Source organism: Mauremys mutica, chromosome 1 (assembly GCF_020497125.1).
Source record: "Mauremys mutica isolate MM-2020 ecotype Southern chromosome 1, ASM2049712v1, whole genome shotgun sequence".
Lineage (NCBI taxonomy): Eukaryota > Metazoa > Chordata > Testudines > Geoemydidae > Mauremys > Mauremys mutica.
In genome coordinates, this window is record NC_059072.1 from 154,952,272 (window position 1) to 154,968,058 (window position 15,787).

Genomic DNA, 15,787 nt, shown 5'->3' on the forward strand with positions numbered 1-15,787 from the left:
TCCAGTTCCTTTCAGGTATCCTTGGGGGTGGAGAGGCTCTCTCTTTAGCCAGCTGAAAAAAAACAAATGGAGGGGTCTCCTGGCATTTAAATAGACTTTCTCTTGTGGGTGGAGACCCCCTCCTCTCCCCTATGCAAAGTCCAGCTCCAAGATGGAGTTTTGGAGTCACATGGGTAAGTCACATGTCCATGCATGACTCAGAACTACAGGTAGCAGCCATGGTTCACATGCTACCTTGAACAACCTCAAGAAGACTTCTTATGTGGATTGGAGCATTCCAAGATCCATTGTTCCTCCATTGTTCCTTAAGTGCTTCCTGATTGGGCACTTAACTTTGCAAATTCCTTTCTAAAGAAGCTGACCAAATGCCTTACAAAGCTTACTTAGAAATCAAGCAAGTATACCGCCAATATTCTAAACATCAAGTACAAAAATGATATATGTGTACAAATAGGATGAATAGTCATATTCCCATAAAGCATTATGGGGTACAGCGTCACAACTACCATAACACATTCCATAATTTCTTCCAGTTTATTTGTGGTTTATAGTAATAGAGTTAGAGGACAGACTATTTCCGCCCAACACTTATATTAGTGGATTAAATTCTGCATATAAACAATCAGTGAACTAGCAAGTCCCTCAAAACTGAAGGGATCAGATTGCATTTGGCTAATTCCGCAGTGGCTTCTAAGGCATACCTTGAAAATGCCTCATTTGTGGAAACATGTAGAACTGCTACTGGAAGTTCAGCCCACATGGCATTACTTTCTTCACCTGACCTTCAGATTCGATGTTCATTTTGGGAGAGCAGTTCTTCAGTCATTCAGTTAAAATCCTCTCATTCTCATCTCTTTTATGGGTCTGTTGCTTATGAATATTCCAACAGTAAGTATCTTTACTGTCAGTACTGAAAAGGGAGAGAAAAGATATGTGTACTATAGTTCTTTGAGTAGATTGAAAGTCTCAATTTACATTTCTCAATTTCTCAGAGACCAATATAGACTCTAAAGAAGTGTGTGGGAGGGGGGCGGGGGGGTTGTAGGGCTTTAAAGAAATACATATAGAAGGGATACCAAAGAACATAGGACCATATCATAGTATACAGTGAATGGATGCAGTAAGTCTATTTTGGTGGATTCCCTCTGGAAAGTCTTTAGTGAGGTTAAATACAGCTCTGAACTGCCTCCAGGACATGCATGGGGAGGACTCAAATGAAGGACTGCCAGACATGCTATCTGAAAGAAGAGAGATTGACATATAACATAAGTAAATTACCTTTATTCAGGTTTGCATATTTTGAAAATGTGCCTTGCCACAAATATCAGACTTTCCCAAAACACCCTGCTATGCCCAAAAAGTACAGGTGGCAAGTTTTAGACGGAAAACAGGGTGTGAGGTTTTTGACAAAGTTTGTGTGTGCTGGGAGGAGACATGGTGGGGAATTGATATTAGAAACTCTCATCTTATCCTAGCTGTTGGTCTTGTTAAACATTGGCAGTTCATGTTGCTTGTAATGTCTATAGAATTTCTCATTTTGTTTATAATGCATGTTCAAAACATTCCAACAAGCCTTAATTAAAATGTTCCAGTGTCCTAGTAACCACTGATGAATAATAGAAACAAACATGAGGAGGTTTCTAGATCAACCATGTTTGACAGATGTTTTGGGTTGGAAAAAAGAAAAGAAGTTCAGACTTTTAAAAAAATAAAAAACACTAACTTTTCAAAATTCCTGTTGTTCAAAAATGACTTGCCTTACTAATCTTGAAGTATCCTGTCATAAAAACAAATCATATCAAAAGTGATTGGTGATTTTGGGTGTCTAACTTGAGACACCTTAAAGAACCCTGAGTTTCAGAAAGTGTGTGCTTAGCACTTATGTAAAATCAGGTTCCTTCAACATGTCTCAAGTTTGGGAACCTAAAACAGCCTTGTAAAATCATTATAATAATTACTATAATTATTTTTTATTTTTTTAAATTTTTGACCCAAGTGACTGACTCAGCTTACACACAAAATGGATGCACCAAACTAGTCAGAGCAAAGAAAACTGAAAGTATTCATTCTCCCCAGTATGGGGGAAAGAACCAAAATCAACAAAACACATCAGAGGTTACCAGAAATAACTTTATAAGGTTCTCAGCCAAAGATAACATTAGACTAACTTGCCAGCTCTGAGCCAGAGCTTCTCTGACTAGCCCCCTTTCTCCTCAAGTTTCATTTTTTTGGTCCCGTCTCCTGTGTTTCTGGTTCCTATTTGCTAACCTGTTGCACCCATGACTCCAGCAGGGTTTAGCTAATCTGACTATCCAGTCATCAGCAGCCAGGCAGCCACTCAGATTAGCTTTTTACATACACCCATTTGCCTATTTGTACTAATCCTAGTTTTCCAGGAGGGAAAGAAAGATCTACCTTTCACACTATATTCATACAGCATACACTCATACATTAATACCATTCAGAACAGGGAAACCCAGTACAGGAAAGACCGATGAATCTCAAAGCGTTAAAGTCACTTGACTTTACACACACTGTCTTGACAGACAAAACTATTAAAATTTCATCCAAAAAAATTGACTATTTTTGTTTTGCCCAAGAAAAAATATCTCATGTATCATTTTTGTGATGCCTAGCATACACAGAAGAATATGGCCAAGCCAGCTAATACAAAGTGAAGCTTGAGTTGGCCTCAGGTTGGAATTGGATATCTGGCCCCATGTGATGTCAGTCTCATGGTGATGGCAAACCCTGTCTCTGTTGTTTTATTCTTTCCACTACATCATTCAGTATTTAGTAAAATCCACAGCAAAACACATCAGAAGCTTCCACCCTCCAACTTACAGCTTCATTCAAATATACTTTTGGCCTTTATGTGGTCTAGTGGCATCATACTGCTTCCACCTGTGGAATCAGAGTTCAGGTCTTGAGGTCTTCCCACCCCCCACCCCAGGACAGCAAACAGTAGGAGTACTGTGGAATGACATTGAATTCTGTAAGGAGGCTTGTCCTGCCTTTCTTGGATGGAGGGAGTGTGGTCACTTGTAGCAATATACAGCTGCATGCAATTACAGCTGCACAAATTAAAACCTGCAAATTTGATATGAGGGAGAGAATACAGTACCTTCTGTTACAAAAAAAGAACATCATCTTAAATCTACAAAAGGTACTTAGGCACCTAAATTCCTCCATAGATGCCTTGATTCACCTTTAGGCTTCACTGACATTCTCACAACTCAGCTGCTGCCTAAGTGACTCAATTTCTGCTAGTAGGCAGGTGTAAAGCCACCTAAGTCCTGACACTTCCCCACAGCTAATGAGCTTCTCAGAGCTCTGAAGCGGGATTGTCAAAATAGGCATTCCCACTATCTATCTTACCTGGGGTTCAATCCCATGGACATCCTCAGAACACACCTACGGGCTGGGGCATGGCACACAGTGGATGGGTACATATGTGAATGTGAATCCAGAATACCCAATAGCCCAGTGGTTAGGGCAGTCACCTGGGATGTAGGCAACCCAGTTTCAAATGCCTGCTCTAATGAATATTTATTATTTCTAATACTGCAATGCCTAGAATACCTAATGCTAAGCACTGTATAAACAGAACAAAAATGGAACAGCTCAGACAGGAAAGATTGAAAAAGGGATCTACAAAGAATAGCATATAGCCCAGTGGCGAGGGCCCTCACATGGGATGTGGGAGACCTGTTGGAGCTGTTCAAGTCCTTGCTCCAAAAAGAGGCAGAGAAGAGTCTTGAATCCTGGTCTCTCACATCCGAGGTGAGTACCCTGGTTATTGGGAGGATTTTTTCTGGTTTTTCATCTGCTAGGGCATGGGCTGCCTAAATGGCTGAGCTGGCTTAGGCACCTAACTCCAGGAGATGATTCACAATTGAGAATCCTGAACAGAGATAGGCACCCCAATTCACCCTGTCAGTCAGGTGCCTAGAGGCCTAGATGAATGGTACTTAAGTGCCTAAATACCTTTGAGGTTCTAGGTCTACGTCCTGCACCATTCCTCTACATTTCACTCCTATCTGCCTTAGGTCCCCATTTAGCTTGCTCACTTCTGAGGATCCTTCCTCGGGTACCTGATTCTCCCCATGCGTTATATGGAAAGCCTGGGATCCTAACTAGGACTAGGAATTAGGCATTCCCTTCTTACTTTTGTGCATTTAGCCTATAGACACATGCCATATATCTAAAGAAGAATCGGCTTTAACTGACATTAATAGTACCATTTTAATCTTCTGTAGAACTCCAGCCACTATAGGCAGTGTTACACATATAGACCATTCAATATGTTACAGACTATGACGGGTCAGCAACCTTTCAGAAGTGCTATGCCGAGTCTTCATTTATTCACTCTGATTTCAGGTTTTGCGTGCCGGTAATACATTTTAATGTTTTTAGAAGGTCTCTTTCTAGAAGTCTATAATATATAACTAAACTATTGTTGTATGTAAAGTTAATAAGGTTTCAAAATGTTTAAGAAGCTTCATTTAAAATTAAATTAAAATGCAGAGCCCTCCGGACCGGTAGCCAGGATCCGGGCAGTGTGAGTGCCACTGAAAATCAGCTCGCATGCCGCCTTCGGCACATGTGCCATAGGTTGCCTACCCCTGGACTATGATGTGATAGTTGGGAGAATAAAAAGGAAAGATGAGGGAGATCTTGAAAAAATTCTTCACTCATCACCCCCAACAAGAAGCCCTGTTTTCTTAGACTGACATTACAAATTAGCATTTTGAATTAATAAGGGGAAACATTTTAAAAGGATTGTAGGTTTCTTGCTTAGAGAGTTGCTAGTTGGTGGTTGAGTTCCACTGTGCTGTTTTGTGTATAAACTTGATCCATCATATCTGTGTTTCTTTTCTCATAGCTTGCATTTGGAACTGTGCTATTTGAAAGCATGGCTTGTTTGATGTATGACTGTCTGGACTGGAAAAGACAACATCAGCACTACTTGGAAAACACCAACTTTATTAATGTCCCTGTAATAACAAAGAACAAACAGGTACAGCCTTCTGCAACTTATGAAGGGACGCTTTGCAATAGGTCATGGTTATGCGCAGTAATTAGGTACTAATTTAAGTGAAACTGCATGTTCTAACTACTCCACTCAAAAAAATCAAACCCAGGCCATTTACTACTTATGTGACCTTGTGTAAATGAGAATCTGGCTCTTTATCTTAAGTGTTAAATCCTCAAAATTGAAAACAAACAAACCCAAAACAAAACAAAAAACCACCACCAGCTTGAGAATCAGGCCACTTCCTACCATGTCTCCTGGAGTTGCTGTCAAAACATCATCAGGGTCCCCAGACCTCTCAGTGCATGGGGTTCCTAGCAATGCTGATCCCTCTTGGGCGTCCGCATGTCTCAGCGCCTCCATCTTCCGCACTAAGAGGGTCCAGCTGCTCCTGGGCTGAAGCCAGCAAGGAGTGTTATTCCTCCTCAGCTGTCAGCCCAGGCTGAGCTGGGCTGCTCCCTTTTATACTAGTGCTGCACCAGGGGCATGTCCAGTGGGGGCGTGGCTTGCTCAGCCCACAGCAAGAAATTAACCTTCCCCATCCAGTGCAGAGTGAGTGCACCCCATCACAGGGATTCTGCATGCCCAGAGGTCATCTGGCATGGAGTAACTTGCCAGATCAGTTCATTTACAAAGTAAGATATAAATATTCAAAAATCTCCACTACTTTTGAATGTTAGCCTTTCAAAAACTGAGGAACCAAGAATCTTTGCAAATTTTAGCCTAAGCTTTTATTGCATACTTGAAAGTCTTTGATATCTAAAGTGAAAAATTAAACACTTTGTAATAAAACTTATTTTACATGTCTGCTTTGATATATATATCAATGTATAAACATCATTGAGATAAAGGGAGTTGCATTTTCTCAATGGACAGATATGATAGCCAACTACAGTGTAGTTTGTGTCCATGTGTCTCTGGACAGCCCTTCATCCATTTGATGTTCTAATTCCCTCAGTTAGGAAAAGGGAACCTAATTTAAATCATTTCTAATTTGTTTATTTTTCAACTAAATTTTTTAAAACACAAGCAAACCTGAAGAGGTGCCAAAATTAATATTTTTAAATGGTCATTTTGAGTTTTATGGAAAATTTGATATCTCAAAGCATGACACTTTCTTATCTCCATTCCCACTCCTCTCTTTTCCCAACTTGGAGAAGTCAGAATTGCCAAATATCTTTGTCCATAACGGAAAAAAAAATTCACCTCTGGGCTGCAAAAAAAAGCCACCAAAACCAGAAGAAATTTAAGCCCCATGATACTGGTTTTTACCGAGAAAGCAATGTGCGCCTGAAAATGAATTTAGAAAGTGTCTGCTAATTATAGGTGGGTCACATAGCAAAGTCTTTAGTTAACATTTTCCAACACTCCGTTATAAGATCCTGGTTTTTAGTTGCTTTTGACTTTGCCAAACTACCATTGGGTTGAAATTTCACATGTTTAGGGGTCTGCCTCAGACTGAATTTTTTGGAAAATGTCAGCAAAGATGGTTCAACCATTTTGCAGAACGAGGCTGGGGTCTTTTTTCATTAAGATTTTTATTATTTTTTACTTTACAAACATTACAATATGAAAAATAAGAAAATTATACAGTAGGAACCTCAAAGATACAAACACCAGAGTTACGGACTTACCAGTCAACTGGACACCATGTGGAACCAGTAATCAATCAGGAAGCGGTGGTGGAAAAATACAGGAAATACTGTACTGCCTCTGTACTACCTCAGGGCTGGAGCACTCACAGAAAAAAATTAGTGGGTGCTTAGTACCCACCGGCAGCCAGCTCCTCCCTTCCCCACCCCAGTGCCTCCTCCCCACCGATCTACTCCTCCCTGTCCCTCCCAGCGCCTCCCGCCTGCCATGATCAGCAGTTCTGCACCATGCAGGAGGCGCTGGGAAGGAGGGAATGGGGTGCAGTCTAGGGAGGGGGCGGAACTGAGTGAGAAAGAGGCAGGGTGCGGGAGGAGTGGGGGCAGGAAGAGATGGGGTGGGAGCTTGTGGGAAGAAGTGGAGTGGGAGCGGGTCCTGAGGCAGACCGGGAGTGGAAAGAGGCAGGGTGGGGATTGGGGCTTGGGGGAAAGGGTGGTGTGAAACCAGGAGCAGAGCCATGGGGAACTCCGGATCTCCCCGCAAGGCTGAAACCGTGAGCGGAGCTGCGGGGCTGAAACCCCACCCCCAGCGCTCCCACAGGTCTAAAGCCCTGAGCCCTGGTGCTCACACAGGACAGAAGCCCTGAGCCTCCCCACCCGGAGCCTTGGCGCCCTGAGGGTCAGAAACCTCAACCCCCACCCAGAGTCCTGACCCCCACACTCCCACCCTGCGGCTGCAGCCCAACACCCTGATGGCTGAAGTCCATAACGTCTTGTTCAAAGTTACAGAACATTTCAGAGTTTACATTCCTAAGGTGTCCATAACACTGAGGTTGTACTGTAAAGTCAATTGTCATCTGTAACATACATCAAAGTGTTAACATATAAACACAAAAAACATTTTAACAGCCTTAATATTAAACCATAAAAACAAATCAATACTTTACAACTAAGGGGGAGATAACACAGTCAAAGCAGAGAGAGGCAGTGTGAAAGCAGAGGGGGGGAGAAAGGGGAGAGGAAAGAGTCAATGGGGAGGAAGAAGGGGAAAGAGGGGCACTTAAAGTCTATGAATCTATGATTCAGTCAGACTTCCTGGGTAAGAACCGTTGATACACAGGATATGTAGCCCAGAGCCTGGTCTGAGTGGGAGAATTGTAGAATTCTGTCTCAGGAGAGGAAAATGGCCAAACACCCGTGAGGGTGGACTTGTGGGGGTGGTTCCCTCAATCTTTTCTGTTGAAGTTGTTCCACTTTAGGTAAGTAATTAAAAAATCATTGGGGCTGGGGGACTCAATGCTGGGTCTCCCATTTCCCAGGTGGGTGCCCTAACCACTGGGCTATAGAGCCCTTCTCAGTGTCTCTCTCTGGCTTGGATTTAGGCACCTAGCTTAATGAGAGCGACAGAGTTTAGGACATCCCTGTCATCATCATCTCTCACTTGCTAGCTTAGGCAGCTCCCTGCCTAGCATGCTGGCTTTTGTGAATCTCATTCTAAGGTGCCTGTCTCTCCCAATTCATTGTATAGGGAGCCCAGGCAACTGATTTAGGCTTTGTGGATCCCAGTGTTCTTCCAGTGATTCTCTGTCTGCCTAAAAGTTAAGTGTTGCAACTCCAAGATTAATCTCTTTATGGATCTGGGCCTCGGTGTTCACAAGTAGCAAACCTAACCTGGCTACACCTTTCTGTGTTTGTTTGATCCATATTTTTGTTCCTTTAGGCACATCTAGTTTCTCCCACTATCCCTTCAAAGAAGAAAGTACAAACAGAAGAAATTCTAGTACCAGGAATTCTACCACAGGGTATGTGTGAAGGATTAAAACTAGAATGAATATCTAATTCCTTGAGCAATTTTCTCTCTTGTCATCTATGCTTCTGTTTACACAGTCTTGAAGTTAATTGTGCAACAAACTAAAAGACTGAAATTGATGTTATACAAGTACTTCCTGGGGGCAAATAAATTATCTAAGTTGCAATACACTGCAATTGCAGCAGTAGCAATTGAATTCTTCAGAGAATGGCTTTATTGTTTTGAATATTCCTGCCTTGCTACCAAGCAAGGGCACTAAGAACCCTGGGATATATCCCCAGAACCAACCATGTCTGACTTGTGTCTGTGTAGTGCATTGTGGACATGTTGGCATGGGTATGAGACTCCAGTAGCAGTGCAGTGTGGACACACGAGCATGAGCTTGGAAAGAATGGGCCTGCAGGCATGGGTCCCATAGAGGGAAGCTTTACTGTGCAGTGTAGACATGCCCAAGGGAATGGTTTGAACTAAGCTGGAGTGATGCTGATGTTTGATCTAATAATGCAGTGAGGGTGCAACAGCTTGAGTTACAACAGCTCACCAACAGCTGGTCTAATCACTCTGTGCTGCTAATCCAACTCTGTTACCATTCAAATCACTCTGTGTAACCCCAGTGTTGTTTGAAGTGTGGTCGCTCTCCATCAAGCTAGGCTAGCTCAAGTGCAGATGCAGCGTTTCTCAAACGTGGCCACATGAGGCCACCAATGGATTTTTTGTGGCCATGACAGCCTCCAAAGCATGGGCAGAAATTCGGTGTGGGGGAAGCAGCGGCTCGTCCCTGCAGCACCCAGCTGTTGCTCCTGAATAGCTGTTACCCAAGGCAGCAAGATGTGCCGTGTTCGTGTTTGTGCCTCTTAAGACACGTGGCACCGATGTGTGCGGTGCTGAAGGCAGCTCTTGTCAGCGGAGGTAGCTGCAATGTTCAGTCGCTCAGAGCTCCCTGGGCAGCTCCCCTATTCCTGCCCAGTCAAAGCATGGGGAGCCTGGGACTCCGCAGGCAGCCAGTGAGTTCCTGACCTACCTTCCCTGGCACACCTTCTCACTAAAGGGCCAGGGGAGGCAAGGAGAAAGACTGGTTTGATAACATAGCCACCAGCAAGAGTTGGTGGCCACACTCTGAGGCCACCAAAAATTCATTGTGAGAACCCCTAGTTCTCGTTCCAATTAATTGTTGCAGTGAACACAAACCCTAAGACTCCATCTTCAGTGAGCATGCTGTAGCCCAGGGCCCTTCAGCAGGATTTTCCCTGCAATTACAACTCCTAGTAGAAAAAAATAGTATGTGATCACATAATTAAAGATGATATTATAATGCATACACCCAAGGAGGTTCAATTAAGGTTGCATGGGCAACCTTAATGCTATCATTTCCTATTTTTGAGTGCTTGTTTTGCAAACTTTATGTACACAACATTGCGGGGGGAGGGATAGCTCAGTGGTTTGAGCATTGGCCCACTAAACCCAGAGTTGTGACCTCAGTCCTTGAGGGGGCCACTTAGGGATCTGGGGCAAAAATTGGTCCTGCTAGTGAAGGCAGGGGGCTGGACTCAATGACTTTTCAAGGTCCCTTCCAGTTCTAGGAGATTGGTATATCTCCAATTATTATTATTTTTATACCTTTGTGTGTGTAATTATTTATTAGCTTAGATTTGTTGCTTCTGTGTAACAACCATGGCTGCTGTGAATAAATTTATATAACTGGTATATTGCCTGGCTGCACAGTGGTTATACTTGGTAGTTTTAATTTATTTTATTTATTTATATCATTGTGTTGTATAAATACATTACAAACATTAAAAAGAACAATCTGCACAAATCACACTATTGACACAGTCCTTGGACCAGACCCTCAGCTGATGTAAACTGATATATATACCTCCACTGAGGGGATAAATGTCCTTTAACTAAGCCAGTGGTGATAAATATGTATTGCACCACTTCCTAAAAATCACTAGTTTGTGCTCCAGAACACAATGGGCAGCAAATTTCAGAGTCTGTATGCTTCACTGACAATGTTCTGCTACCCGTGGAGTTCAGTCCTGGGGACATCAGCAAGAGATTCTGGTTGAACATAAATGATACTTTGGTGCATAGGAAAAACATAGTGGAGCTACCCCAGCAGTGCAGCAATACTGGGAGATTAGGGTAAGATTTTGAAAAGCAATCAGTGTTTTCCTAACTCTCTTCCCATTGAAGTTAATGGTAAAACTTCCATTGATTTCAGTAAGAACGGAACTAGGCCAATGCTTACCTCTTTGGAAAATATCACCCTTAAAGAACAATTTAAGTGTGGACACAGTCAGAGAGAGTCAATTCTCAGATCTTTCAAGGCTTTTGAGAGGGTAACAGGCACCTTGAATCATACCTGGAAATATATAGGAAGCCAGTGCAAAGTATGGAGCATAGGAATTACTGTCCACCAGTCACAGTTAAAAGGAGTTAGGAGCAGGCTAATCTGCACTAGTGGCAACTGCTGAATGGTCTTAAAAAGTAGTCTTAAGTAGGGCACATTACAGTGATCCAGTTTGGAAGTAACAAAGGCATGGTATCTGTGACCAGATTCCTTCAGAGAGGAAAGTTTCCAACAAAGATGAAAAAGCAGCTGTGGACCCTTGCAGTTTTCATTGTTTCACTGTCAGAAATTGATAAGGAAATTAAAAGTTAAAATTCTCACATCAACTCTGTTCTTCTGTCCTCTTCTGTTATACTAATGGTAGAATTTTTCATGACATGAGCATGCAGCCTTGAATAACATGACGCTTTGGTAACTATTCCAATTCAGCTATATGATGTGATATAATATTCTCTGTCAGTCCATTAAGGATGGGTAGGGATGGTTAAGTGCCTTAATTGAATTTAATATATTACCAATCCTTTGGCCTTGATGTTTGTTTATTTGTTTTAAATACCTCAGAGCTGGCTTTGGAATTGATCTAGTCCAGCATATATGGTTGTTACCTCATTAAGAACTTTGAGATCTACTGATGAAAAGCACTATATAAGAGTTAGGTATTATTATTATTATTTTATTGTATTAAAATAAAAAGTACCTTTAAATTATCTTCTGGATATAATGGGGGGAACTGCCCTTTTTAACCATGGATACGTATTACACACAAAAAACTATGTTAAAAAACATTATTAAGGTTGCAAAGTCAGGCACGCAGAAGTTGGGAAATGTCAGAATTAAGGATGTCTGTGCAACCTTAATTTGGCCCCATTGTGCATTATAGTGACGCAGCATCACATCTGTTTAAAGGTCGACCTAAGACCTCTAAAATGGACATGTTTATTTAGATTTCTTTGACATATGGTGTGTCTCAGGAGAGTCTGGAGTAGGGTTAGTAACCCAAATTTGGAGTGATTTGAGTGTGGTGTTCCAGAGGTATAAACCCCCCTCAAAATAGCCATTTTAAAAAAAAGGGTTTGTGTGTGTGTGTGTTTTTGCTGAAAGCTAGAGATCATATCATTGGTGAGCTACAGGCCAAAATGGTCTTAATCTGTCAAGTTTTACCCCAGGTAATGCATGGCATCCAGTAAATCTTTGGGGGACCTAAACTGACAACAGTATTTAAGAATATGTACAGTTTTACACTGTGCATGTGCCAATTAAAAATGTCCAGAGGGTTTCCATTCCTGCCATTTTATATGCTACAAACTTGACTCTTATAAGTACTCTAAAATCTGAATGGTTACTTGTATTGCTTTGAAATTAGGCGTACTTCATGGAGGATGTGGGTTGGACTGATGATCCAAATTTAGGGGAATTTGACCAAGGAATTCCCAAGTTACACGGCCCCCTCCCTCACAAAATATTGGTTTCTTTTGGCTGCCTTGTACTGTTAAATCGAGGGCTACTAATGACTGGATGAATCACAGACCTCTTTATGGCTGTGAACTTACCCTTCGATTAACATAACTAAGGATAAATTAATGATGAGCCCCCAATTCAGACAGAAGGAGTCTTGAATTCCATGGCTGCAGGTTGCTACAATTTGTGAGTCATGGGAGGCAATTTCACTTTGAGGGAAATATAATCAAGGTCTTTGGGAGAAAAATTAAACATGTGACTGCTTCCTGTGGGGGTGGGGGGGGGATTAGAGAGCACAGAAGTGGAGAAATAGGCAGGGAGGCATTTGGGACTTCAGCGAGGGGTTTTGGGAGAGGTAAAAATGTGTATGGCTGGTAGGAGAGGGGAGAGAGGTTGGGAGTTCAGGTGAGGGAGGTATGGCTCCCCCAGCTCTGCCAGCCCATTCCAACTCCCATACACTCCACAGTTCTGCCAGGCACCCCAACCTTCCTGCACTCAACCATTCTGTAGTCCCAGCTCTGCCAGTGCATCTCAGCCACCCTGCACCCCAGATTACCTGCACCCCACTGTTCTTCCAGTGCACCCCAAACCCCTACATCCCCAGCTCTCCCTGTGCACCCCAGATACCCTGCATCCTTGCCTGCTTGCACCACACAGCTCTGCCAGTGCACCACAACCCTGTACCACAACCCCCTTACACTCGCAGCTCTGCAAATGCACCCCAACCACCTTGAACCCCAACCTTCTTGCACCCCACAGCTCTGCCAGTGCACCACAACACTGCATGAAAGCTGTTAATAAGTGTTGGAAGAACATTAATTGGGACATTTGAGGGTACATAGCTGACTGGAAAATGTGCACTGTATGGCATAGAAACATTACAACCTCTATCACTTCAGTGTTTTTTGAAGATGGGGTACATGTATTGGATGGGGTCAGAGGATCTTTCCCTTAAATATAAAACTGTCAGGATCTTGGAACAGAAATCCTATCTGTAATTTCTCTTGCTGGCCTACCACAAACTCCACACTCCAACCATTGTGCAACACAATCAGGAACACTGTTCCATTGTAACGTAGTTGTCCTTTGCTCCAGGCACTTCGTGTGAGTTGGGTTATAGGAATGGGAAGTAATGGCTATAGACATATTTGAATGTCAGGGAGTGAAGACTTCAGGGAGAAGTGTTCCCTGCTTGCAATGGAGAGTCTTAGGTACATTAGTGGGGAGTGTCCACGTTGGAGAGGGGAATGCAAGGAATGAGTTAGTGGCATGGCTGGAGAAATGTGCCAGTGCAGGGCTGGTGGAGCACAACTGATGGGAGGGGGCAGGCTGGCTTAGTATACTAAATGCAGGACATGATATGTATAACTGTCTAACTGATTATTAACCCCTACCACAACATGTATTTTCCTGAAAAAAAACTAGGAAGTTCAATGGCAAAAAACTATATTGATGGAGAATTAAGGTTGCTGGGTGGTATATCACCCCCTTGCAGAACACTGAGTTGAGCAAAACTCAAACTACTTCCTTGAGTAGTGTCCCTGTGGGTGCTTCACTTCATGTACCTATGTGCCTCATGTGCCTTTGCTTGGAGATTTTTGGTAGCAGTGCCAGTTCATCCCATACATGCCCCATAACAAGAATATGTAGGGCTGCGTGAGCGAACCACCCTCAGTTCCTTTTCAACTGCCTCGGCCTGAGACAGAATGTGTTGCCTGCCTGCTTCTATCATTCAAGTTTAGCTTCAACTTTTTAATTTAATTAGTGCAGTTTTTACATGTTTTATTTTGTGTAATAGGCTTGTTTTATACTTCTTTCTCCTCAAGAGTGGCCCACTCTCGAGATCCCCCTCATCTCTGGGGTATGCAAGGATCTGCAGGATTCAAACATTGCCTCACCTGCCTGCACTCTAGCCTGCTCAATGGCGGGCAATCCTGGTTTCCTGGTGTATTCACTGTTTGGGGTAATATACATTCCTAAAAAGTATACATCTGTTCAGCATTTAAAAGTAGAGCTAGGAAGAGCCGGGAGATAAGACTCAAGTGTCTGATGATGGAACATTTCCTTCATCTGGCCTTGGATCCAGGCCAGGAGACCTCCCTTATACATCAGCTTCTGAGTGAGCATAGTGCCCCATCAACATCTGCATCACATTCATCTAGACCTTCATAGAATCCCATGAACCGCTATAGGCTGGGGACTGACTGGCTAAGCAGCAGTTCTGTAGAAAAGGACCTGGGGATTACAGTGGACAAGAAGCCGGATATGAGTCAGCAGTGTGCCCTTGTTGCCAAGCAGGCTAACGGCATATTGGGCTGTATTAGTAGGAGCATTGCCAGCAGACTGAAGGAAGTGATTATTCCCCTCTATTCAGCATTGCTGAGGCCACATCTGGTATATTGCATCCAGTTTTAGGCCCCTCACTACAGAAAGGATGTGGGCAAATTGGAGAGAGTCCCGCGGAGGGCAATGAAAATGATCAGGGGGCTGGGGCACATAGCTTACAAAGAGAGTCTGAGGGAACTGGGCTTGTTTAGTCTGCAGAAGAGAAGAGTGAGGTGGGATTTGATAGCAGCCTTCAATTACCTGAAGGGGGGTTCCAAAGAGGGTGGAGCTCGGCTGTTCTCAGTGGTGGCAGATGACAGAACAAGAAGCAATGGTCTCAAGTTGCAGGGGGGAGGTCTAGATTGGATATAAAGAAAAACTGTTTCATTAGGAGGGTGGTGAAGCACTGGAATGGGTTACCTTGGGAGGTGGTGGAATCTCCATCCTTAGAGGTTTTTAAGGCCTGGCTTTACAAAGCCCTGGCTGGGATGATTTAGTTGGGAATTGGTCCTGCTTTGAGCAGGCGATTGGACTAGATGACCTCCTGAGGTCTTTTCCAACCTTAATCGTCTATGATTCTGTGATTCATGGGACAGATCAGAGGATACAGGGAAGACTCATAAGAAGAGGAATAATTCTTCTCACAAGGAGCCTACTTCAAAAAAGCCTCCTTCTCAAGATAAGAGAGTTGGAGACCTCAGATCTTGGTCTAGTTACTGCAAAGGCTCCAGCCTTTGCTGGTACCATTCTGCATTAGGGCTCTGAGCTCTTCTAATGGGTCATGATACCAAACATCTTTGGTACTGAAAAAGTATGATCATGCTATGAAAGAGTCTAAATGCTCTACCTCTAAGGAGGTAGTAGCTACAGCCCCTTCACAATGTCCGGTAATTAAACAAATCACTCAGATTCTCTCGATACTGGCAAGGAAACTGGTATCTGGGTGTTCCCCAAGCAGTCACCTTCTTTGCTACTAGTGACCTGCATCAGACAGGATCCACCTAAACACACTACCCTCAGTACCGACTGTGGAACCTTGCTCTGTTTCAGCTCAAATCCATCTGGTACCACAAGAATTTAGATACTCAAGAAACTTATTTGTCTCAGACAAATTGGAGTCTCCTCTTTTAATGGGTTCTAAGCTTCAGTACTGAGATTGGCACGGTGACTGAGACCTGACTTTTCCCCAGTACCACTTGATTTTTTAGGCAACCTCT

At 43.1% G+C, this 15,787-nt stretch overlaps 1 protein-coding gene across 6 annotated transcripts in view; it reads left to right on the forward strand.

Annotated features, from left to right (window-relative positions):
- The window catches only part of SPAG17 (sperm associated antigen 17), a 282,801-nt gene that overhangs the window by 97,061 nt on the left and 169,953 nt on the right, over window positions 1-15,787 (forward strand). For all 6 annotated transcript variants that reach the window (XM_045000967.1, XM_045000963.1, XM_045000962.1 and 3 more), the window contains 2 exons: window positions 4,886-5,020; window positions 8,345-8,426. In XM_045000967.1, coding sequence (XP_044856902.1) covers window positions 4,886-5,020; window positions 8,345-8,426 — 217 coding nt within the window. The remainder of the gene's footprint in view (window positions 1-4,885; window positions 5,021-8,344; window positions 8,427-15,787) is intronic.